This window comes from Pan paniscus, chromosome 13, assembly GCF_029289425.2.
Source record: "Pan paniscus chromosome 13, NHGRI_mPanPan1-v2.0_pri, whole genome shotgun sequence".
Lineage (NCBI taxonomy): Eukaryota > Metazoa > Chordata > Mammalia > Primates > Hominidae > Pan > Pan paniscus.
This window is the reverse complement of record NC_073262.2, coordinates 22,272,731-22,298,215: the sequence shown is the minus strand read 5'-3', so window position 1 is coordinate 22,298,215 and position 25,485 is coordinate 22,272,731. Positions and strand designations below refer to the sequence as shown.

General features: G+C 42.5%; 1 protein-coding gene across 2 annotated transcripts in view; it reads right to left on the bottom strand.

Annotated features, from left to right (window-relative positions):
• Positions 1-1,636: 1,636 nt before the first annotated feature.
• RALB (RAS like proto-oncogene B) overlaps positions 1,637-25,485 on the bottom strand; it is a 42,067-nt gene continuing 18,218 nt past the window's right edge. Inside the window, exons 2-5 of one of the 2 annotated variants that reach the window (XM_003819158.6) lie at positions 17,630-17,790; positions 10,270-10,478; positions 6,598-6,775; positions 1,637-3,206 (exon numbers count right to left, since the gene is read on the bottom strand). In XM_003819158.6, the coding sequence (XP_003819206.1) occupies positions 3,087-3,206; positions 6,598-6,775; positions 10,270-10,478; positions 17,630-17,743 (621 nt within the window). In that variant the 5' untranslated portion in view covers positions 17,744-17,790 and the 3' untranslated portion in view covers positions 1,637-3,086. Of the gene's footprint in view, positions 3,207-6,597; positions 6,776-10,269; positions 10,479-17,629; positions 17,794-25,485 lie in introns of both variants that reach the window. The other variant, XM_008972503.5, reaches the window with a different exon arrangement.

Here is a 25,485-nt window from a genome sequence, read left to right as displayed (position 1 = left end):
ATCAAGGTCAAGTTTACTGCTATAACATTAACATATTAGTACTTTTCAAACACTGTTAAGCTTCTATGGTGCTTTATTAGAAAGTAGCTCATAGACCAACAGAGGTGAGTTTTGTATTTCAGTTGTCATTTAAATTATATGCCACAATTGACCTAATCTAAAAGACACATTTTCTCCTACATTTTTATGTCATTGGAATCAAGATGAATTCATTTAATTGGTAGGGTTCCTAGTGGTACATAAATTGTTTATGTTATCTTGTAATCAGGGTGCCTTAGATTTAATAGGGCACTTGTAGAAAATATGTCAACATACTTTTCCCCACATTATTTGATGAAATCAGATTGTTACATCTATTTCTAATACTCTGCTCTGCTCCCTTGTACTCCAGCCGTATCCTGGTTGTTGGTTTCTTCCTGAACACTCCAGGATCCTGGGACTAACTGTCTCCTAGTCTGGAAAGCTCCTGCACCCAGCCCACCCATTCCTCACAGCGCTGGCTGCTTCTGGTCACCAAGTCTCAGTTAACACATCACTCTCTCGGAGAAGCCTGTTGGCCACCCAATCTAAATCGGCTCTATACCTTAGAGACATTTTCTGTCATATTACCCAATTTTCATCAAAGCAGTTATCCTGATGTTTTCATTTCTCTTTCCTTACTAAAGCTTAAGCTCCAGGAGAGTGGAGATCTTGCCTATCTTGTTCAACACCACATCCCCAGCACCTAGAATAGAGCTCGACACCAAGTAGGTGCTCAAATAATTCTAAAATAAATATTTTTTTAAAATAGCACTAAGCTATGGACATAACATCTAAACATTTAGTGACTGTGTTTCAAATCTATAAGCAGCACGGCTTCATTATTTTTCAATAGCTAAGAATCTCATAAGTTATTTTGTTAGAAGATCCATTTCTAATGGCTATCCAATTAAATTTTAGAAATATACTAATAGAATATATCAAGTATAATTTCTATAGCATGAAACAAGTCATAACATCTTTAATTCATTTGTACATATTCCAAATTTACCTTTTTTTTTTTTTTGGAGGCAGAGTCTTGTTGCCCAGGCTGGAGTGCAATGGCGCGACCTCGGCTCACTGCAACCTCTGTCTCTGGGGTTCAAGCGATTCTCCTGCCTCAGCCTCCCAAGTAGGTGGGATGACAGGTGCCCGCCACCATGCCCGGCTAATTTTTGTATATTTTTAGTAGAGATGGGGTTTCCCTCAGGCTGGTCACGAACTCCTGACCTCAGGTGATCTGCCCACCTCAGCCTCTCAAAGTGCTGGGATTACAGGCGTGAGCCACTGTGATCGGCTCAAACTTACCCACTCTTGACTAGAACTGGTATCAAATGGATGGCAAACTAGGATGAAAACAAAAAGCTTGTTTCAAAAATTCAAGAGTGTCATTACCCTCAACTTTTTAAATTTTAAGAAGAGATGGAGGAAAGATGAAGTTTAAAGGACTGTTGATACTTACCATTTGATTTCCCTCAACTCAAGTATTAATTGAAATAGTTTGTCAGATATTGAAGAACGCCTGACAAGAATAATGAATAACTGGCCATTCCTTCAGTACTTGCATTTCACATGTATGACAAAAGGATAAAATAAAACGGCTGAAATCCCGAGAAAGTCTATTTGCCTGCTTTTTTATTCAAAAAAAAGCCCATGATTCTTTGGGAGGGGATACAGGATTGTTTTCCAGTCAGATCATAATTTCTACCATCTCTGTGATAATCATAAATTCAAAAGGTTCCCACTCTCCACACCCCGATTCACTTTTGGCACCTATATATGAAATGTTGCTTCTGAAAAATGGGGAAAAAATGTGAATACTGGGCTTTTACCACAGTGCTCCTTTCCTGATGAAAATCTTTTAGTTTGCTCAATTTAGAATACTGATGCAAGAAAGTTTAAAGATATGTCATCAATGAAAATCTTTTTCTAACTATCTGGCTATCTTAGAAAATAATTATATTAGAAACAGCAGCCAATTCTCAGAGGCAAAGGGGCGATGGCTTTATCTCTCTCTACTTCTAATTTTAAATTTAGAATTACAGAGCAATTCTATGAGAGGTAGCAGAAGGTCTGGCACAGGCTCTGGCTTCACGATTTCAGAATACAACTTTAACTCATCACGTCTTTGGGAAGAGTGTGTGTGACACTTAGCAAGAGGCTCACTAGACCTCCGTGTGCAGTGATGCTGATCAGACAGACACATGCATTCACCACTAGTGGAGAGGGAGGGGCCTAACCAGAGGACAGGCAGTTAGGAGAGGACTTAGCCAAAGAACTTAAAAATATCTACACGAGTGGCAACGTGTGTCATTTATAATGCACACCATTCCTGAGTCTTCACTTGGTCTGCCAAAGAAAAGTTCCTACATAAAAATCAGGATGCTTACAGGAGAAAAATAACCAACACAGATTATAATAGGCCAATGTTTAAATAAGAGGAAAACAACTCACAACTTTCACTTTTCATATGTGAGGAGGAATCAGAAGCTTGGTATTGACCTATCTGGCGCAATTCAAATTCATTTCTTTAGCTGTTTCAGATCCACAGGGTATTGCCAAGAAGCTTACCCAAAAAATCGGTGGATTTTTCAGTGTTCTTAGAGCTGAAGGGATTTTTCTCAGTACTACTACTAAACTGATAAAAGTGGGAAGGCATCTTACTCCACTCCCTCCTCCGAAACCCACTACAACATCTGTAGTTCGAAACGAAGGATGGTAATGTTATAAAACTAGGAACAAAATAAGATGCTATGACAATTCTTTCTCTTTGTAATTAACAGCTGTTTCCTATCTGTGGCACTTTATACATAGCTAAGCTTTTGGGAGGGAAGAAGGGGAGAAGAAAGAAACTCCACAACCTCCTGACAAAGCAGCCCTTCCACTTGCATGGGCTTATTTCTTCTGCCAGCCACTGAGTCACAAATATTTTTCCCCATTTAAAGAAGTTTGAGTGAATGAAGTTGGGGAGAGTGGGAAGCACAAGCAAGAAGTTAACCATAGCCTTCTCTTTACCAACCCAGCCCTGTGTCCTTAGGAGCAGCTGGCTTCATCCGTCACCTTGACACTCATAGTAAGCAACATCTTTCTTTAAAACTTTTCTTGTTCTTGCTGCTTTTCTTGCCATTCTTGTCTTTGTTTTCTGACATCTTCTTTGTTCTGATTTCTCTCATTAGGTCAAAGAACACCTGGGGGTGAGGAGGAAAGAGTAAAAAGAATAGTGAAGAAAGAGCCATTTAATGATTTTTTTCTTTTGTTAACCTGACACTGTGAACACAGCATTTAAGGATTCAATGAAATAATTTGACTAAGCAGGATATGTAGTTACATTTTAAAGCATAAAGTCAAACTGATTTTTATAAACCATATGTCAACAGAAACAATAGCTCTGGGGCAAATAAGAAAAATTAACCTTAAAAAATTCTAATTATACAAAGCAAACATCTCTCATACAACTGCTCATATCACACAACTGCTCAAGCCAAGGACAGAATCATCGTACTGTCACTGCCATGCAGCAGCAGCTTTTTTTTTTTTTTTTTTTTTTTAATTCAGACAGGGTCTCCCCATATTGCCCAGGCGGGTCTTGAACTCCTGAGCTCAAGCAATGCCCACCTCAGCCTTCCAAGTGCTCGGATTACAGGCGTCAGCCACTGCACCCGGCCTAACAGCTGCTTTCAAAATGATAAAATCTTACAGTAAGTGTGATGAAGGGTAAGACATATTTTTGCATATAACAGATCTATACATTTATAAAATTTACAAATATTGGGAGTAATAACAGCAAGCAGACTTTCTAGCATTTCCAACCACCAGGGAAGGGAAGAATGCCATAATGAGTCCCTGCTCCCAGGTGCTCTTGACACCCCTGCATCTGATTTAATCCTTACAAGGACCCCACAGAGGTTGGAACATCATTATGCATGACAGCTTTCCCAGCTAACTCCACAACAGCCACCCTGGGGAGGCAGTAGGATGGGAGAAGGAGGGCGTAAAGCATCAACAACTAAAGCTCCTGCACTAGGCGACTGAGAAGATGGAGGATGAGAGATGTCCTTCTGGCCACCCTATCCCTCCCCACACACACTCCCCCACCCTCAGTCTCAGGACAACCACTCCTCCGACCCTTGTGATGTCAGCTGAGAGGAACTTTATCAAGAACTGATGAGACTTGTCCTTTGAAGGTCAGTGTGTTACTTAGATATGGATTATCCTTTTGTCACAGTAGTTTGGGTTTTGCCCTCTGCTACCAGCAATCATGCCAGAGGACTGATTATACCCAAGCAGACAAAATATGAATCCTACGAAGAGACATTTGAGATTTCTCATAGAGAATGACGGAGACTGCAAGTGTGGGACTGAGCACAGCCCTTATCTTCAGACATTCACACAAAACCACAAGCTCCTTCATGGCCACACCTTCTTCTTGGTGAGAAGCAAGATCAAGCCTCTGGAGTGTGGGGCTCCACATGCATTTACCACTAGCTCCAGGCACAGAAAAGCACCCCCAACCCCAGCCCCCAGCTAGATCAGGCCAACCCAAACATCCCTTCTTGCCAGCCTCTCAGGAAAGCACTGCAGAAGACAGCAACAGTGAACAGTTTCAAATGCTACAGGTTTGTCTTTTTGTCCTAACAGCAAAAGACAAGAGGAGGGGAATGGAGTGCATCCAAGTTAAAATGATGACAAAGTTGTTCACGGGCTGATCTTATCACACCTTTCATAGAAATTCTTTACAAGTGAATACAATGCTGCCAGTCATAAGTCTCTGCTGGTTCCTGTTTGGCAGGTCAAGCTGGTCCAGCAGACAAGGGGAGATGACAACACAGACCCCCCACGCGACAACCCATCCAGGAAATACACATCCACAGTTCCAAGCTGAGAGAGTCTCCCTGATTTTTTTAAAATGAGCCATATTTCTGGATTTCCTGTGTGGTTTCCACAGCTGGAAAATAATTTAATACAAATATTTTAAGTAGCACAATAATATAAGAGCGTAAGAGTTGAGAGATGACAATATAAAGAAAAGCTGACGACGGAACGCGCGCTTCCCATTGCAGATTACAACTAAACGGACTTAGGCTGTAGAATATATGTATCCTATATGTATATCTATCCTATATGTATATGTCTCCTAAGATACATGTTTTTATGTACGATACATACACATAGATGCATCTTGCCGAAGTGCGTCTAAAGCAAACCCCTTCTAATACCGACGTTCTAAATACCAACGTTCTTCTAGCATCGCTTCAAGTGAAAATAAAGCTTGGATAAAAATCTCTCCCTTGTCAGGTAATGAAGCAAAGGGGAATGTTTCTGCACAAGAAAGAGAAACAGAAGACAGGATATAGGGGATTCAGATGCTGATGCTGCAGAACAAAAAGCAGACGTGTCCACTGTGTGGCCGCCAAAGTGCTATGTGCTTAGATTCTACAAGCACATGGATATGCAGTGAGAGCTAGTGAATGAGGTCAAGGCAGAAAGCCTCATCTTTAAGGTACAGCGTTAAAATTTTAGCTGTGTGGCAACCACCTTGAACTTTAATTTTAAAAAGAAAAAAGGCCTAACAATAGCAATCCCTGATAGGTGGATTTTCAAATTGTCAGCATTCATCATTGTCACTCAAGGTCACCCTTTTATTAGCTTCAGAGATTTGAATGAGAAAGTATGCTGGGATGGGATAAGAGATTAAAAAAAAAAAGAGATCCCAGAGATTTGATTTCTGAGAGCAAATACTATTTAGAGACTACACTACAAAGATGGAACACTGTGGCTCTGTCAGTGAACAGTAAGGCGAAAAGAACAAAACTGACCAATAACTCAATGAGAGCAAAATCAAGAAGCTCCACGTATCTTTCAAGGGCACCTCCAGGGGAACCTCCTAGAAGCAGCCAGGCCCGCCCACCCTGCTCCTGAAGAGCAAGGCTGTGGGAGGTGAGAGCACACACAGAAGCTAATGACGTCCATCCCTCCAGCCCAGCCTTCACAAACCAATGGCCTCGTCCCACCATCCTTCCCAGGACCACACCAACAGTAAGCACAGTCCGCCGGGTGTGGTGGCTCACACCTGTAATCCCAGCACTTTGGGAGGCTGAGGCAGGCAGATCACTTGAGCCCAGGAATTTGAGACCACCCTGGGCAACATGGTGAAACCCCATCTCCACAAAAAACAGCCAATGTGGTGGTGCACACCTGTAGTCCCAGCTACTTGGGAGGCTGAGGTAGGAGGATTGCTTGAGCCCAGGAGGCAGAGGTTGCAGTGAACTGAGATCACACCACTCCAGCCTGGTGTCACAGTGAGACTTTGTCTCAAAAAAGAAAAACCCAAAAGAACACATTAAGCATACTCTAATGAAGCCTCATGACAAAGTAAAAGGTTCTGTGAGTTGTCTGAAATACAAGGTGACATCCTCTCAATGTTTCTCATTATAATCATGATAATGGCTTAGACATTCATAGGAATCAGAATCTTCACCTAGTTTTCATAAATGGTTCCCTAAAACCCAGCAGATGAGATGCCTCCATTCTGCTGTTTCTCAGGTCTGTTTCTGAGAAATACACAGAATTCACGCCTACCTTGTCCACGTTGGCCCGGGTCTTCGCTGACGTCTCCACGTACTGCACGCCCCACTCTTCGGCTTTACTCCTGGCCTCCTCCACAGGCACCTGCCTCCGCTCCTCTAGGTCAGACTTGTTTCCCACGACGAGCAGTGGAATTTTATCTTCTTCAGCCTTCACACGGAGAATCTGTTCCCTAAGGTGTTACACCAAAAATACAGCAGCTAAAAAAACTAAAGAACGAACCCTGGTTTTGTGAACCCATCTAAAATAAAAGGCTTTCCTAAGGCAGAAGGAAAAAAAAAAATCACTAGATTTAGGGCACGTTCTGAGAAAGCACTCCCTAGAGGCAGTCATGAGCAAGACAAGTGTTTTCCAAGTATGCTTCTCAGTTTGCCCACATCAGAATCCTCATCACAAATGCAGATTTCTGGGCTCAGTCTTACAGAAGTAAGTGTCTGGATAGGAGCCCAGGATTTTACATCACAACAGGGTCCCCAACTTATGCACACAAAAAAAAAAACAAAAAGAAGAAAAATGGTCAATCTCTGCAATAAAAACAAGCTAAGGGAACTATCTCCATAAAATGCTTAATTCCCCTGAAAATATTTGTTTGTGACATAAAAGCTATGAAATCCAGTGTTTTCTATATGGAAGGTGGCAGCCTATTAGTGGATCACAAAACCAATCTAGTGGGTCACAACCAGCAGTTTCTCCCCGCCGCAGTGAAATAGATTATAGAATAGAACTGACCAGATCAGAAATATCCAAGGGAATCTCAAGTAGGAAAGGTGAATATTGTATTGTTTTGAAACTTCAGTTTTGATTAGATCTGCATGTGTACACGACAAGTATGTCATCCCATCCCCAGTTTCCATGCAGACACAGTAATGTTATAGGCCACAGAATCGAGACAGATATGTTAGGCAGTAATCACATTCCAATACGTACCATTTTTCTACTACAAAGTGAAAAAAATGAAAGGAAATACGACAAGCCCTATGGAAAAGTACTTCAAAAGTGTCTTCTACAAAAATACCATTACTCATAGCATATTAAATTTTACGTCTACTAAAAATTATCAGCTATCTGAAAGTACTAATCAAAACTAAATATTTAAAAAAATTAAATACCCCATTTCCATTATTTTGGTCCCATGAGAATATTTCTACTTTTATATGCCAATACATTCTAAAAAGAGTCCCCTTCAAAAATGTATTTTGTAGAGATCTGTATTGATTTTTATATGGTATAGGGTAACATTTCACAATAATAAAAATATTTTCTAGGCGTGGTGGCTCACATCTGTAATGCCAGCACTCTGGGAGCCTGAGGAGGGAGGAACACTTGAGCCCAGGAGTTCAAGACCAGCCTGGGCAACATAGGGAGACTTGTATCTACAAAAAAAAAAAAAAAAAAAAAAAAAAACTAAAATTTTCATGTAGTCAATTTAAGTGCCAGATACCAAATATTTTAAGACAAACTAAAAAAGATGAAAAGATGCTTGAAATTGGCTTTGTGTAGCCTTGTTATAGCCTACATTTGAACTGGGGTCAAAGAACATGATACATTTGAAGTCATGTGATCATTATAAACTATGAACAATAAAAACTGATAGCTTTCTGGCTCATTAGTCTTGCAGGGGCACACAAAATTACCTCATTGATAAACGTATCGATCCAAAAATGGGAGTACCAAGTTCTGGTCTCTTATGACAGAACTTATCTTAGTTCGTAAAATATTTTCCAGGAAAAGTTTCAAGGAAGACAGCATATTCACATGTCATTTTACATTGGGGCCTTTCTATTTGGAAGATAGTACACAAATGCTGTTTTAAAACTGCTAACAGACATGAAGTAAAGTGACTTGAGTTTAGCCACAGGGCTCAGATAATCGACCTGCATTCTTCTGTTCCCAACAACATGAGAAACCTACGCAGAGGTCAACTTCCCCTTCTTTCTGGTTTTAGGTATTCATCTGTCCTTTTTCTTCTAAGGATCTCTCTTTCTACCTAACAACCAAAACCCTTTTCCACGATGAGGGGAGCCCTGCTCCAACTCTGTGAGAACGCCCGAGTGCTATCTGTGCATGTGTGGTGACTGAGGAGAGGACAAGGGGCACTTGAAATACCTGTATTTCTCCATATCCTCTGCAGAGAACTCGCCTGCCCACTTCCCTTCTAAGTAAGTCACAGAACAACAGGAAATCAAAAGGCTCGGGACAGGGAAGAAAAGAAGAGAGTATGTGCATCTGTCCTGTTTTACCCTCTATGAGGCATTAAAAACAGGACTACGCAGATGCAAACAATTATAAATACATGGGCTACATTCAAACAGAGCAGCCCTTAGGAAGGTCTGAAATGTCTAAAAATTAACAGAACTTCTCATAATGAGTCATAGTCACTTAACTAGTCCCTGCACCACACGCACTCTGCTTCCAGAAAAGTAGGTCTTCGACTCTGAAGCCTGGAGCTATGAAGCATCACTGAGGCACCTCCCTATTATCTTTCACTAGCCCTGCTGGGTGACCTGTGCTCACCCGAGGCCTCCCTGGCTCAGTGATGCTTCCATCCAAGTCCTGGAAGGATAGCTAGCTTTCTCCTTTTCACCTCTGGCTGACCACCTTACTGTCAGACCAGAACTTGCTGAAGAATGAAAAAAACTGATTTGATTTTTGGGTTTTTTCTCTTCAGTTCCCTACTAAACTCTAGATCTGCTTCTTAAAAAGTCCATCTAGATAGATATGTTTATAAGAAGAACAGATTTTTTAAAACTCAATTATGTAGGAGAAATGGGAAGGGCATGGGGTAAAGAGACATTTATAGAGCATAAGAATTATGCCCAAAAGGCTATTTCTTTATAACAAAATGAACTGAAGGTATTCTTTTCACTGCTATATTTTCTTTTTCTTTCTTCTCTAACACCTTCATGGAGAATAGTTGCCATATTTTAAAATAAATAACAATGGATATTCTACTCACTATGGAAGCACCATGTGTCTACACTGTGACAGGGGACAATGGAGGGTAGCCAGGTTCTTGCCCACATGAAATTCACAGTCTAATACATCCTTTCATTTCATTTCTCAACTCACAAGTGCATTTCCAGAGAAAGAAACAAAATCCTGACACTAAGTAAACTTGCCCATGGTCAGTGAGCGGCAAGGCAGGGATTCAAACCAGGTCTCCTGACTCTAAAGCCGCGTTCTCGTCCCTCCACTGTGCTGAAAGTCCTTAAGTAGCAGCAAATGGTCATTTTGACTCCCATCTTTCACTCTCCGGTCATTGTTTCATAACCTTCAACACAGACTAAACCTGCTACTTTTTTTAGTAACATTATTTAAAGGATAGATGGTTAATTTATCAATGAAAATCTCTGAGTATTTATAGGAACAAAATTATATGTTCTTGATTATATGGAATAGCTTCATTGTTTTCGGGGACAATAAGACTCTTAAAATTATTTTATTCAGAAATCACAGATCAGGAAAGCCCAAAGAGATTATAATCATCATAGTCTATAATGTGCCAAGATTCAGAAAGCCCCAGAAGATTCTTTAGACAGAATTATTCCTGAGAACAAGCTCAGCCCTCTCCTAGTATGCTCAGCCCCAAATTCTTCATAGGCCTAAGACATATGAGAAAAGGCAAAAAGCTTCCTGGGGGCTTCTGCTATTTCATTTCAGACATACCTGAATTCGGCAGTTGCTGTAAAGGATTCATGTTCTGTGATTGAGAACACAAGAAGAAACCCTTCCCCACTCCGAAAGTAGTTATCTCGAATGGCTGCGTAGTCCTCTTGCCCAGCGGTGTCCAGAATATCTATCTGAACTTCTTCCCCATCAAGAACCACTTTCTTTCTATAACTGTCAGCTTTGGTAGGTTCATAGTCTTCTACAAACTGAGGAAATAAACATTATCGGTAATTAACAAAGTCTTAAGGGGAATAAAATCTGCCAAAAAACAAAATTCCACATATGGGCACTTCACACTATGAACAGGACACTATAGAAGTAACATTTTACATAACACTTCTGTTCTTTATAGCTCTGTTTTGCCATTTTTTGTTTTTAAACAATATGGGCAGATATGCCAATTTACAGATGAGGAAACCAGGCACAGAGCAGAACACTTGGCAATATTATTGTCAGTATAAAATTATAATGCAAATACCTGCAAGGGTGAGAAACTGGAATTCTTTTTTTTTTTTAATTATACTTTAAGTTTTAGGGTACATATGCACAACGTGCAGGTTTGTTACACATGTATACATGTGCATGTTTGTTACACATGTATACATGTGCATGTTGGTGTGCTGCACCCATTAACTCGTCATTTAACATTAGGTATATCAAAAAACTGGAGTTCTTATTCATAACGGAAGTATAAAATTCATCTGAAAAGTAATTTGGCAAGATGTATGATATGGTCTGGTTCTGCATCCCCACCCAAATCTCATCATTTAGGTTGTAATCCGAATTATCATCCCAATGTGTTGGGGGAGTGACCTTATGGGAGACAATGAGATCATGGGGGCGGTACCCCTATGCTGTTCTTGTGATAGTGAGTTCATTCTCACAGGACCTGATGGTTTCATAAGGGGCTTTTCCCCACTTCGCTCTGCACTTCTTCCTGGTGCCTTGTGAAGGACATGTTTGCTCCCCCTTCTGCCATGATTGTAAGTTTCCTGAGGCCTCCCCAGCCCTGTGGAAGAAAAGAGGCTATACACCTCTTTTCTTTATAAACCACCCGGTCTTGGGTATTTCTTCACAGCATCAAGAGAATGAACTAACACAGTGTACCAAGAGGCTTTCAGTGGTGTGGGTTTTTGAGAAAGGAATGAAGTAGTACCAACGCATGCTGCAACATGGAACAACTTTCAAAACATGATGCTGAGTGAAAGAAGTTAGACATAAAGGCCACATATTGTATGATTCCATCTATATGAAATGTCCAGAATAGGCAAATCCATAGAAGCAGAAAGCAGTTGCCGGAGGCCAGGGGTGGGACGGGGAAGCAATAACGGGGAATGACTACTAATACGTAGGTTGGTTTTTTTTGGAGTGATGAAAGTGATCTAAAATTAGATAATGGTGATGGTTGCACATCTGTATGAATATATAAAAAAAACCTATTAAATTGTACACTTTAGGCTGGGGCAGGCAGATCACCTGAGGTCAGGAGTTCGAGACCAGCCTGGCTAACATGGTGAAACCCCATCTCTACTAAAAATACAAAAGATTAGCCAGGTATGGTGGTGCACACCTGTAATCCCAGCTACTCAGGAGGCTGAGGCAGGAGAATCACTTGAACCTGGGAAGTGGCGCTTGCAGTGAACCAAGATCTTGCCATTGCACTCCAGCCTAGGCAACAAGAGAAAAACTACACCTCAAAAAAAAAAATTGTACACTTTAAAAAGAGCGAATTTCATATGTGCATTACATCTTAATAAGGCTGTGATTTAAAATTTTTTAACTTAAAAATGGAATTGAAAATGTCCAAGTGAATTAAAGGTTATTTGAGGAAGACTGTTAAAAAGAGCCTTGTATTGTCAGTTAACAGCTACTCAAAAATAAAAATATTAAGACATGTTTAGTATTAGGTTCTCTTCAACGTGTACTAATAAATTATCTCCAAATAGAGATGTGAAAACTTGCCTGTGCTTTCAAGTGTCCTTCTTTTAACTCCTTTCCAAAAAGAAAAATACACGCCAAAAAAATCCAACACACGACTCTCCCCTGAAAATCTCTGAATTCTACCATAAATTATCTCAACTGTATATTTCTGAGCTTCCAAGGATAAAGCCAGCCAGAGTTCCACTGGCTCCTTTGACACAGAAGTCAGAATGTCCTGCTGTACCTACATACCTCTGTACTCAATGAAAAGTATGCTGATTACCCCAACATTCCATTACAACCCTGATGGTTATTTACATTGCTCAGCTGGAAACAGAAAATCACAAAGTCTTTGTATCCATTAGCATGAACCATACAAGTCTTTGTATCCATTAGCATGAACCATACGTATCCCCTACTGGCCTTGCAGAGCTTTGCATGGCTCAGTTTCAGATGCCCAAGAGTCTAAGACAAACTTCACGCGGACCCTTTCTTTCTAAGCTGACTTTCCTCTAGCTGCCAGAGACTGAAAGTATGAAACGGTTGCTGCCAAAGCCTCTCCATCCCCAACCTTACTCTCCCAAAAAAGGCAAAAACGAGTATGTTAGGCCGAGCATAAGGAGCTTAAAATCTGACTGCTGCCACCCTGGCAGCTCCCTCCAATTTTTCTCAAAGTCAGAGCTTAGACAAGAATAAAGACTCTGGGACTATGGCTCCTTCCATAATCTAATCTTCATGAAAATTCCATCACATAAGCTAAAAAATTTTAAATAAGGGTTAAGCATGCACTATGAACAAAGAGTCTGAATGGTGCAGGAGACTTTAGACCAGGGGTGTCCAATCTTTTGGCTTCCCTGGGCCACATCAGAAAAACTGTCTTGGGCCACGCATAAAATACACTAACACTAACGATACCTGATGAGCTAAAAAAATATATTGCAAAAAGAATCTCTGAATGTTTTAAGAAAGTCTACAAATCTGTGTTGGGCCACATTCAAAGTCATCCTGAGCCACAGGTTGGACAAGCTTGATTTAGACAGCCGGCCTCCCTGAACACAGAGCTCAATTTCCTGACTAGATGATCTCTCAGGCAGGAGTTGCCACACCTGGCCACGCGGCAGAACCACCAGAAGAGCACCATTGAAAGAGTCCCAGTTCTCCAACTCCACCAATATTATTCAGGAGGTGTTTTTTTTTTTTAAAGTCTCCCAGGAAATTCTATAATCAGCTAGGTTTGACAATTACTGCTAAGGTCTCTTCGAGCTAAAAAATTATGATTCTAGAACCATTCTGTCCAATATAGTAGCCACCAGCCACATTTCAAATGCACAATAGCCACTTGTATTGGACAGTATAGATACAGAACATTTTCATCATCATGGAAGTTTCTATTAGCACCGTTTTAGAAAATCGATTAGAACTCCTCCCCCAAACATACATCACTTCATTTCTATTCCTTCCTTGCCCCAATTTTATTTTACAATTTCTTCAATAACTGCCACTTTCCAGTTCTCAAGTATGTTAGCCCATGAGAAAAACAGACTAAGGCCAGGCACAGCTTTCCCTGGTCTCTGTGAAGAGAACAGAAAGAAGAGAAAAAACTCTCGAATCTTCTGCATGCATCTGCCCCCTCCTCTTACCCACCCCCCCCCCCCAACACACACACACCCAGAAACCTCCAGACCAGGCTCTCCTAGTCTCCTCAGCAGTGCTAGCTCTGTTATCTTTTTTTTTGAGATGGAGTTTCGCTCTTGTTCCCCAGGCTGGAATGCAATGGTGCGATCTCGGCTCACTGCAACCTCCATCTCCCAGGTTCAAGTGATTCCCCTGCCTCAGCCTCCCAAGTAGCTGGGATTACAGGTATGCACCACCACACCAGGCTAATTTTGTAATTTTAGTAGAGATGGGTTTTCTCCATGTTGGTCAGGCTGGTCTTGAACTCCTGACCTCAGGTGATCTGCCCGCCTCGGCCTCCCAAAGTGCTGAGATTACAGGCGTGAGCCACCGCGCCCGGCCCCAGCTCTGTATCTGAACTTGCTCTTGGAACTGGCAACCCAGGGCCTCTCAATCACTAACACTGTAGGGGAATCTTCTCTCCTCGGATCTGCCACGGCTCTGCCTCTAATGCAGGTTTCTCAACAGTGGCATTGTGGATATTTTGTGCTGGCTAATACTTGGTTGGGGGCTGTCCTGTGTGATGTAGGATGCTGAGTGCGTCCTTGGCCTCCACGCACTAGATGCTGGTAGCATCTTCCCCCAAGCTGTGATGGCCAAAAATGTCTCCAGGCACTTACGAATATTCCCTGGGGAAGCAAAATCCCCCTCTCTCACCTCTGTTAACAACTACTTCCCTAATCCTATCTCCCTAATCCTAATTCCCCTACTCACCACCCCCTCTCTTCCCCAACCTCTGTTATAGGGGAGAAAAAAGCTTTTGTAAGCAAATTATAAGTTTTTGAGCAAAAACAAACAAAAGACCTCCAAAGCAGATGCAGATCTCCCAACCTGCTTCTCTTATGCAAAAATGTTTTGGGGAAATTCAGCAGATTACATTAGATTTATCCAGTTTGACCCCCCAGAATAAGATAAAGAAAAGCAGGTACCAAACACAAAAGTGTCTCATTATAAGACATGGGGAGCATGACCCAGGAGGATAACCAGGTTTGGGTTTGAAGCTTATTCATTATGGGGGCCCTTCCTTAAGATACAAAATTACACACGTAATACTGGACATTAAAGTAAATGTTGACATTGAATGAGAAATCATAATCCATTATAAAGTTTTAAAGATGAGTACTCCAGCGATCTCACCCCCGGGTGACTCTCAGTGAGGCGAAGGGAATACTCCCATGTTTCCATTTCATTTTATAACACCGTCTAGGCTGGCTGGAGACTGGAGACTGTCCTGCCGGCCTTGGAGAAGCAAGCCACTGTGGTATGAGCTGCCTATGGAGACGGCACATGGCAGGGGCCTGCGGGCAACTTGTAGAATCTGAGCACCTGTGTCCTACACCCACAAGGAACTAAATTCTACCAACAATTAGGGAGCCTGGAAGAGGACCCCCACGCCTCAGAAGAGGTCACAGCCCCAGCTGACACCTTGACTGGAGTCTTGTGGGACTCTGAGCAGAGGACTCAGCTGAGGCTCCAATTCTGGACCCATGGAAACTATGGAATGACAAATGTATGTTGTTTTAACCTGCTAACTTTGTGATTATTATACAGTAATAAAAAAACTAATACAAACAGCACTGACATCACAAAATCCAGCAAAATACCAATATTTTTATTAATTAAACTGCCTGACATACCTCTAGAATACCTTCTACTTTTTTGTTTGCTGTATACTTTTTCTTGTCATATGCCAATGATTTTGAAACATTCCTATAGAGAATAAAAAACAATTTAGTCTTTCCTTTAGCATGGTTAATGAAAATGTCTTTTGTTCTGACAGCTTAGAAGAGGTTCTTTCAGCTTCACAACTACATGAGTTTTTTTTTTTCTTTTTACTTTAAGTTCTGGGATACATGTGCAAAACATGCAGGTTATGTAGGTATACATGTGCCATGGTGGTTTGCTGCACCTATCGACCCATCATCTAGGTTTTAAGCCCCACATGCATTAGGTATTTGTCCTAATGCTCTCCCTCCCTTTGCCCCCCGCCCCACAAAAGGCCCCAGCATGTGATGTTCCCCTCCCTGTGTCCATGCGTTCTCATTGTTCAACTCCCACTTATGAGTGAGAATATGTGGTGTCTGGTTTTCTGTTCCTGTGTTTGCTGAGAGTGATGGTTTCCAGCTTCATCGATGTCCCTGCAAAGGACATGAACTCATTCTTTTTTATGGCTGCATAGTATTCCATGGTGTATATGTGCCACATTTTCTTTATCCAGTCTATCTTTGATGGGCATTTGGGTTGGTTCCATGTATTTGCTATTGTAAATAGTGCTGCAATAAACATACATGTGCATGTGACTACATGGCATTTCTAGTAAGGAAAGTTTTGGGATTACTACCAAATTTAGGAAACCTCTATTGAGCTTCACTGTACAAGCTGTAAGATCTCAAAGACTTTTCTGGCCCAGTTTCTAGCTTCTAGCTCTCACACACTTGTGTCAGGTGCCACAGGACAGGTTCACATCGGGATCCACCCCGGCCCTGCACCTCACATCACGATGCTCACACGTCAGCACAGTGGGCGGTTGGAGTACTCCTGCAGCCAGCGATAATTGCCACATGCCGCGTGACTCCAAACCACACCAACACATACCACTATTCCCACCTAACCCAGCCCAACACAAATTCCCTCAGCTAGAGGCCGAAAATGCCCATGGCCACTCCAGCTGCACCCAGCATAAGAGGAAGCAGGACAACGGGAAAGTCTAGTGAAAAGACGTAGTGATCTTAACTGACGTGGTTGTGATAGCTTTCTTTCGCAAATCTCATAAAGCCATGTGGCCGCAATGCAAGTGAGAGGCCCTGAGGTTTAAGCTCTGCTCGGAACACTCTCCCTGCCTGTACTACAGTCATCCCTCGGTATTCCTAGAGAAATGGTTCCAGGACCCCCACCAAATACCAAAATCTGCAGATGCTCAAGTCCTTTACTTAAAATGGCACAGCATTTACATGTAACATCCTCCCGTACACTTTAAATCATCTCTAGATTACTTATAATACATAATACAATGTAAAGGCTACGCAAACAGTTGTTACACTGCATGTTTTAATTTGTATTGTTTTTATCATTGCATTGTTATTTTTCATTGGGTTTTTTTCCCGAATATTTTCATTCCGCAACGTTTCATTCTACATTGCTTGAATCTGCAGATGTAGAGCCCACAGTAGGCTAAGTATCCTAGCAAACAGCTCAAGCAGGGACTTTTGTAGCTCCGGGGATCAAGGCTGTGTTGTCACACTGAACTCAACACCAGTGATGTTATCCACATTAAGTAGGTGACGTAAATTTTGGGCAAGGATAGTGCAAGCTTTACCTTGCCGCACGGGAGAACTGGATCTGATGTCTATCACTTGGGAAAGGATTAAGTTGTATGACAGCTCAGCTCCCCTTTCACTCTCTTTCACTTTGCGATTGACTGACAATCGCAAGGCTAAATGCTTGTGTTGTTTGGAAAATCTGTACAAAGGCTCCTCTCTCCTCCCCTGGGCTTTTGTCAGAAAGAAAGCTCGAAGTATAACAATGGAAACGATGCAAGCAGAGATCTCTCACATCCCCGCCGGAGTTGAAATTATTTACCTAGAATCAGCAATCCAGATCTTATGCTGATTAGACCTTCCTAGGAAGCTATTCAGAAGCCACCTCAACACAGACTTGCTCCGTGAACCCCTGTGTACGGGAGGACCGGCACAGAAACAGCGGGAGCAGGGACACTGCTACGGCCAATGCCATCGGAAGGTGGTCTGTGCCTAGCAGGGCTTACCTCGTCATACATGAACTGAAGCGTCAGGGCTGACTTGCCAACGCCTCCGCTGCCAACCATGATCACCTTGTGGAGGGCCAAGGAGCTCTGGCCCTTACTCTTGTTGGCAGCCATCTCGCTGGTCTTCTGAGGCTGTGACACACAGATGACCCACTGAAGAGCTGCTGATGACAAAGACAAAGACTTAGAGGCGATTTGCTTTCAACCTAGCTAAAACCAAATGTCATTCACATCCTCCATTAAAGCCTAACTAACCCAGACATTCCAACACGAAAGTAATCCTTTCAGGCTCAGGGCAGACATGCGAGCCCTCCAACAACTCTGGAAGTCACTTACCCCAGCACAGCTGGGGCGAAGCCAAGGCTAGAGGGGAGAAACAGGAGCGCACACCCCACGCCCGCCTCACTGGGCAGGGTGGAGAGGACACCCAGTCACCAAAAATCATCAGACCCTCAGCAGGGCCTCACTGAGGCAGAGACCAAACCGCTCGTAGCTCCAGTTTCCTACCTCTCTGCTCGGTTCTCGGCTGCCGCGGAGAACAGCTTGGGACCTCAATCCCCAGCTCTTTAGCTTCACTCCTCGCTTTGCCCTCTTACCCTCTACCCCACAACACGCACATACTCACAACACGCTCACACACGCTCTCACACGCTCTCACATTCACATTCACAAACGGTCACTAACACACTCACACATGCCCACATTCACACACATGCTCACACTCACACACGCTCACATTCACACACTCACACGCTCTCACATTCACATTCACACATGGTCACTCACACACACTCCCACACACATTCACACATGCTCCTATTCACACACACTCACATTCACACACATTCACACTCGCTCACACACGCTCACATTAACTCACACTCACACACGCTCACACACTCACTCATTTTCACTCACATGTTCTCACATTCACACATGCTCATGTTCTCACATTCAAACACACATATTCACACACTTGCTCTCACACGCTCTCACACACTATCACAGGCTCACACATGCTAGCACACGCTGTCATACATGCTCACATTCACACAAGCTCACACTCACACTATCACGCACTATCACACACACCCATATACACACATTCACTCTCATAACACGTTCACAATGCTCTCACAACACACTTCCAAATTTGTGCTCTCATGTACACTCACAAGCTCACATGCTCTCACAACACACACTCCATACACTATCACACACTTGTCCTCTCATAGGTGCACTCACGCTTTCACACACACACAACTACACACATACACTCTAACATGTTCACATGCTCATACCACACATACATGTTCATGCTCACACCACATACTCTCACATGCTCTAACACATGTTCACATGCTTATATCACAGGCTCACATGCTCTAACATGCACATACGTGTTCACATGCTCTCACACATACATGTTCACGCCACCACACACATGCTCTCACACACATACATGCTCACATGCTCACACCACACACAATCTCACATGCTGTAACACATGTTCACATGCTCATACCACACATGCTCTCATGCTCTAACACATACATGTTCACAGAACACACATGCTGTCACACATGCTCCCATACACTCTTATGCTCTCATACACTTTCTCACACACACATATGCTCTCACACTCTTACACAGCCCCACACATCCCTCTGGTTGATTAAAGAAGTGAGTTCAAGAACAAATACCCCTTCATGTCATGAGAGTTAAAAGGAGAAATCTCAAAATCAATTTGCCCTAATCAGAAGGAAGATAAAATGAGTAAAGCAACTCCAGTATTATGGGACAACAAAGCATCCCAAGTAAGTATATTTAACAGGGACCTGGAATCTACCATAACCCAAGTGCCAATCTTTATTTTAACCAATTTGTATGGAAAAATCTATTTCACATATACCAAAACACAAGAATAAAGGGCAGGGCTTGGGCATCTGGCAGGCCTGAGTGTGGTTCTGCCATTTGTGAGCTGCGTGACCCTAGAACTAGTTCAATGTCTCCAAGCCAGTTTTCTTATGTGCATAAAACCAACCACCACCTACCTTGCAGGAATGTTCTGAGGACTAAATAGGATACACATAGAAAACACCAAGGCACAGACCCAGCACCCAGTAGGAATGAACCAATGTTGTTTTCCATCCCATCTAATTGTAAGAGTGATACAGGAGGTAGAAAGAGACCATTTAGGCAGATAGTGAGGGCAAAGAGTCCTCGGCAGAACTTCCTCCTTTTTTTTTTTTTTTCTTTTTTTTGAGACAGAGTCTCACTGTGTCACCCAGGCTGGAGTGCAATGGAACGATCTCGGCTCACTGCAACCTCTGCCTCCTGGATTCAAGTGATTCTCCTGCCTCAGCCTCCTGAGTAGCTGGGAATACAGGCACGCACCACCCTGCCTGGTTAATTTTTGTATTTTTAGTAGAGATGGGGTTTCACCATGTTGGCCAGGCTGGTCTCAAACTCCTGATCTCAAGTGATCCACCCCCTGCTCAGCCTCCCAAAATGCTGGGACTACAGGTGTGAGCCACTGCACCTGGCCAGAACTTCCCTTCTAACAAAACACAGCCCAAGAAATCAATTCTTTTCTAAAAAAGAGCAGCCTGGAAGATCAGGTTACAAACATAGATAAGGAAGCCAGAGGCTTGCACAGCTGCATGCCAGCGGCTGCACCAATAGAAGGGCTACCTGGGGCCAGGCAGGTCCACCATGGGGGTTCCACCTCCCCCATTTTTAGCACATGTGCAATAGGAAAGAAATAAGCAACATAGAGTAGCTCAGGCTGAGGACTCGCCTGCATAGTAAAAGACTGTGTTGGGTGCTGCCAGAGAGTCATGCCTTATGCAGATGGCACACTTGGTCCTAACTGGTTTTCCACACCCTATGTAGATCAGATACTGCCTCCCCACTAGCACATCTGTAAAAACCCCTGCATTTCACTGCAGGATGGCAATCCTTTTTCCAGGACTACTCTCTGTGGCAGAGAACTGTTCTCTTTCTTTCTCCTATTCAACTTCTGCTCTAAACCTCACCCTTGGTGTGTCTGCATCCTTGATTTCCTTGGCCATGAGACCAAGAACTCTGGATGTCACTCCAGACAACGAGGCCACTTTACGAGAGTGTTCATTCTAACTACAACATGGTGGACTCCTATTTCCCTTACTGCTGACGAGATAGCCTGAAAACATCCCCACTAGAAAAATAAAAACACACAACACACACACACATCACTGGGCGAAATAAAACAACATCATCTTAAATCAGTGGTTCCCATTCTTAGCTATACAACAGAATCATGCAGGGAGCTTCAGAAACATCCTTACACCTGGGTCCCACCCTAGATTCTGAAATAATTGGTCTGAGATGCAACCTGGGCATGGGAAAGTCTAAAAGATTCCCAGGTGATCCTCATGAGCAGCCAAGGCTTAGAATTGCTCTTAAATGCACAGCTGAGCTCAAAAGAAAGTAAGGCTCCCCAAACAGGAGAGAATCAGAGCAGTAAGAGCGGCAGTTCCTGCAGTTCTGGATGGTTGCTGTTCTTGGTAATTTAGGATTTAACGTACATGTGCATGTGTGCGCATGCACACACACACATTCACATCGCTGGGAGACCAGACATACACACAAGGTAGCAGTTAGAATTGAGACACCTTTTCAATTGAGAACTGAGAAGTCAAGACCCTTGAAGGAGCACACCATCTGTGCGCCAACAGAGGAAAATGACAAGGAAGCTTGTCTGGGCTCTGGCTGTAGGGAATTCTCCCCTGAAAACCTATACCCACAACACTCCTCCAAAGCCAATGAAGTAACATGAAAAGCGGTCCCAGGCTGCTCATAGTGCTGGAGGCCCAGGCAATGCTAAACGAAACCTCTCTGGGGGAACAAGGGGCAATGAGTGTTCGGGAGTCTCACAGCTAAAGCCTAAAATTCCAGCTCACAAAACACAAGCAAATCGCAATTCATGAGAGTCAATGGCAGTAACAAGCAGGACTCTTCAGGCAAATATTATAAAAAGTATTAGTTGATCAATTTTAACAAAGACAAAGGCAAAATGTGAAAAAAATGACATCATTGAAAGACCTGATGGAGTTGAAAAAGAACCATTCTGAATGCTTAAGATACTTTTTAAGTATTTTAAAAGTAACGATGCTCATAGCAAATTTACAGAATACACATAAAAAGCACCTATGATCCTACCACCCAGAGATACTCACTATTAACTGTGTATACCAGAATTTTATCTATACCTTCCTATATTTAAAACCTGTTTGAGGCCATTATTTATGTAGTGTTGCAAGTTACTTTTCATGTATTAGATTTCTCTGTCTTCTGAAACAGCACAGACTGAACATAACCAAGCTTTCTCTTGACAACCTCAGGGCACTCATCAGTTAGTGAAAGGCCTTGGCTGCCAGGAGTCCAGATCACATTTGCTCTTCTCCCCCCTACTCTTGACCGCCTGCCTACACCAGGCGTTCTTTCCACTCCCCCTTTGCAAATTACGTGTTTTTTTTTTTTTAAATAAGTGAGCTAAGCAAGTAACTAGATAAGTAAGCACATCTGAAATGTGGCTAAAATAGAATAAATGGAATAAGAGGCAGACCTCCCCAAAAGGCTTGAGTTTAGGAAGGTGAAACTACTTCTGGCCTCATTTCTGGTCCACACTGTTTCCTACAGGGCTGAGGTTTGTGAATGAGGTTGGAACCTCCAGACCATCAACCTGTCACACAATTTCTCTGAATCAATCCTGGTTCTATGAATTATTATGGCTGTCTGAAAAGGATATTTTTCCAGGTTGGGGGGGATCCTTTCAAACACGTGTAGTTATCTAATTCTGAACTGCTGTTTTCAAAAACAAGTCAATTTCTCTAGAAGAAATAATAAATGAATTGAAAACGATTCAACACACGCCGATACTTCCCAAAATATCTGTGCTTAAAGTTCAAAAACTGAAATAACCATGGTGGATATTTCCAGCCTGTATCACTGCTTCAGTCAACTTGGCATAATTAAGGGAAAGAACAGGGAAGGTAGAGGTGCTGACCACATGCCCCTCACTGAACCAATCCTAGAAACAGCAACCTCCAGACTTTGGGTGAAACTGCCTTTGCAAAGATTCTGACAGTGAAAGAAGCTGAACGTGCTGACTCCATCTTGCCTCTGGTCTCACAGGTCGGCGTCTTCTCTTATTCCTGGGCATAGGCCACACCAACCCTGAGAGGAATTTCTAGTTTAACAAGGATAATAATAGTCCCTCCCTAAAATTGATCCTTTCCTTGTTCAGGGACTGAAACTGCCTTTATAAAACTAGTAGATTAGGCCAGGAGATTAGGATTATGGGAGGGGCCTGAGTTCTGCTAAAATATAGGCCTCCTTCCTATAATCCCTTACTGCTCAGGAGTAATGTGGTCAGAGGTCACAAGATGTGGACTACCCCAGTTGCTCCTATAGATAACATCAGTATTGCAGAACCTAAGATTGGTCTTTTGAGATGTTTTTCAGACTGACCCCACATGGACTTATGACTCAACCAGTCCTGTGGTTCCTCGCCACCATCCAGAGGTGGACTCAGGGCACAAGCACCATTTTCTACACCCCTATAACTGCATCCCCAACCAACCAGCAGCACCCATTCCCTAACCCCCTGCCTACCAAAACATCCTTGAAAAACTCTAAACTCTGAGCCTTTAGGGAGACTGCTTTGACTGATAATTCTAGTTCTCCCATGTGGCCAGCCTCGAGTCCACTGAACTCTCTTTACTGCAATACCATGGTCTCAGTGAATTGGTTTTGTCTGTGCAGTGGGCAGGAAGACCCAACGGGCAATGACACAGGGTATTAGAGATAAGAAACTTCTGTTTAAGCCACAAAGAGTCCACTGTTGTGTTTGTTTTTTCTTGTACCAAAAACATTCCAGAACACAGTCTTTGCCTTCAAAAAACTCAAAGACTAGTGGTTCAGACAGATTAGTAAGTAAATGATTACAGTACAAGATAGTAAATTCTATGGCAGAAGTATGCAAGTGGTGCCCTGGGAACACAGAAAGACATATCTGTATCAGGCTGGAAGGTCAGGGGAAATTTCCTGGAGGGACATCGCATGAACTAAGAGCTGAAGGAACTGACTAGATAAAGACAGGAGGAGAAACAGCAGGAAGGAAAAAAAAATCAGTTAAGTTTAGGAAGCTCACGTTAATGATTTAATACCTATAATGGAAATGCCTAGCCAATAAATGTGTTCTTAAAAAAATACAGGTATCTTCCCCAACATTTTATCCCAAAAAGTTTCAAACACTAAGAAAAGTTGAAAGAACCGTCCTGTGAATCCATACACTCACTGCCTGGACTTTACAATCAACATTTTGCTCCATTTGCTTTATCACAAATCCATTCATCTGTCGTCCCTCTCTCTACCCATCAGTGCACCTCATTTTCTGATGTATTTCAGTGTAAATTGCAGATATCCGTATACTTTGTCCCTAACATGACGCACAGACATTCATTTTCCCCAAAGCAATTAGACTTCCCCCACTGAATTCACTAACAATTTCAGAACTACATCTGTGGGGCGGGGACCACTTGCAAACCATAAGGTCATAAGGGTAGGGCCCTGATCCTATTCAATGGGTGCACTTATAAGAGAAGGAAGAGATACCTGGGCTCTTTCCACCATGCGAGGACACACTGAGAAGGCAGCTCAGGTATCTCTTCCTCTTCTTATAAGGCAGGAAGGGCCCTCACCAGAACCCAACCATGCTGGTGCCCTGTCTCAGACTTCCAGCCTCAGAACTGTGGGAAAATAAATTCCTGTTGTTTAAGCCACCCAGTCTATGGTATTTTGTTATGGCAGCCTGAGTTAAGATGGCACCCTTCAACATGTTTCTATCTACTCACCCAAAAGCTCTGTTGTTTGACTCAAGTTTGTTCAAAAAACATTTGGGCTCTACTTTGTGCCAAGTTTTGGGTTTCTCCCCTTAGAAAATTCAGTCTTCCCAATGAAAGACTTCTATAAATAAAGCATTTTAATGTAATTTCTCACATGCAAAGATAAAGATGGTACAAGATATAATGGAAAGCATAATGAACTCCAGGAAAAGGGAATCAGGGAGGCTCCAAAGGTTAATAATAGTCCATTCAGCAGATGAGAGTGAGAACATATTCCAGCTTAACACACAGCATGTGCAAAGCAACAAAGGCATGAAACATCACAGTGGGTTCAGGAGTCACATAATATTGAAGCATAAGGTATGGGATGGGGAAGTGCCTGGGTAATGAGTCTCCAAAGATAGCTCTGTCTATAAATGGGCCTGAAGTGCCATCTTAAGAAACTTTGATTCTAGAGAAAACAGGGAGTCATTGCTAGGCGAGTCCACCAGCCCATCTTAGCTTGTAAGGCACTGAATCAACAAGGATACAGAATAACAAGACACTCCAAACTAAGGATGTCCACTTAGATGACTTGTCGGGAAAGTGGGGCAAGAGCACTGGGAAATGGTTTTTCTATGTAATGTTATATGAAACACTAATATTAGATAGGGCTCTCTACCACTTAGCATAAAACCAAATACCAGAACATATATTCACTTGAGAAGTAAAATGTATTTTGAAAGCAAATCATACATAGTACATAAAACCATACATGTTAGGAGGAAGAGGTGGTTTCTACTAGCGTTAGTCCCATAGGCCAATATAGTCAGTCTTTTCTTAAGCTTGAGCAAAGAGGAAATGCATTGGTAAGTCGTGTCCAAATGCCACCTTGCAGTATCATAGGGTTGTCATGAAAATCACAAACGAGAATCTGAAAACCTAGGGGAAACCTAATCTCTCAGTCCCCCTCCTAAAATTCTGTGT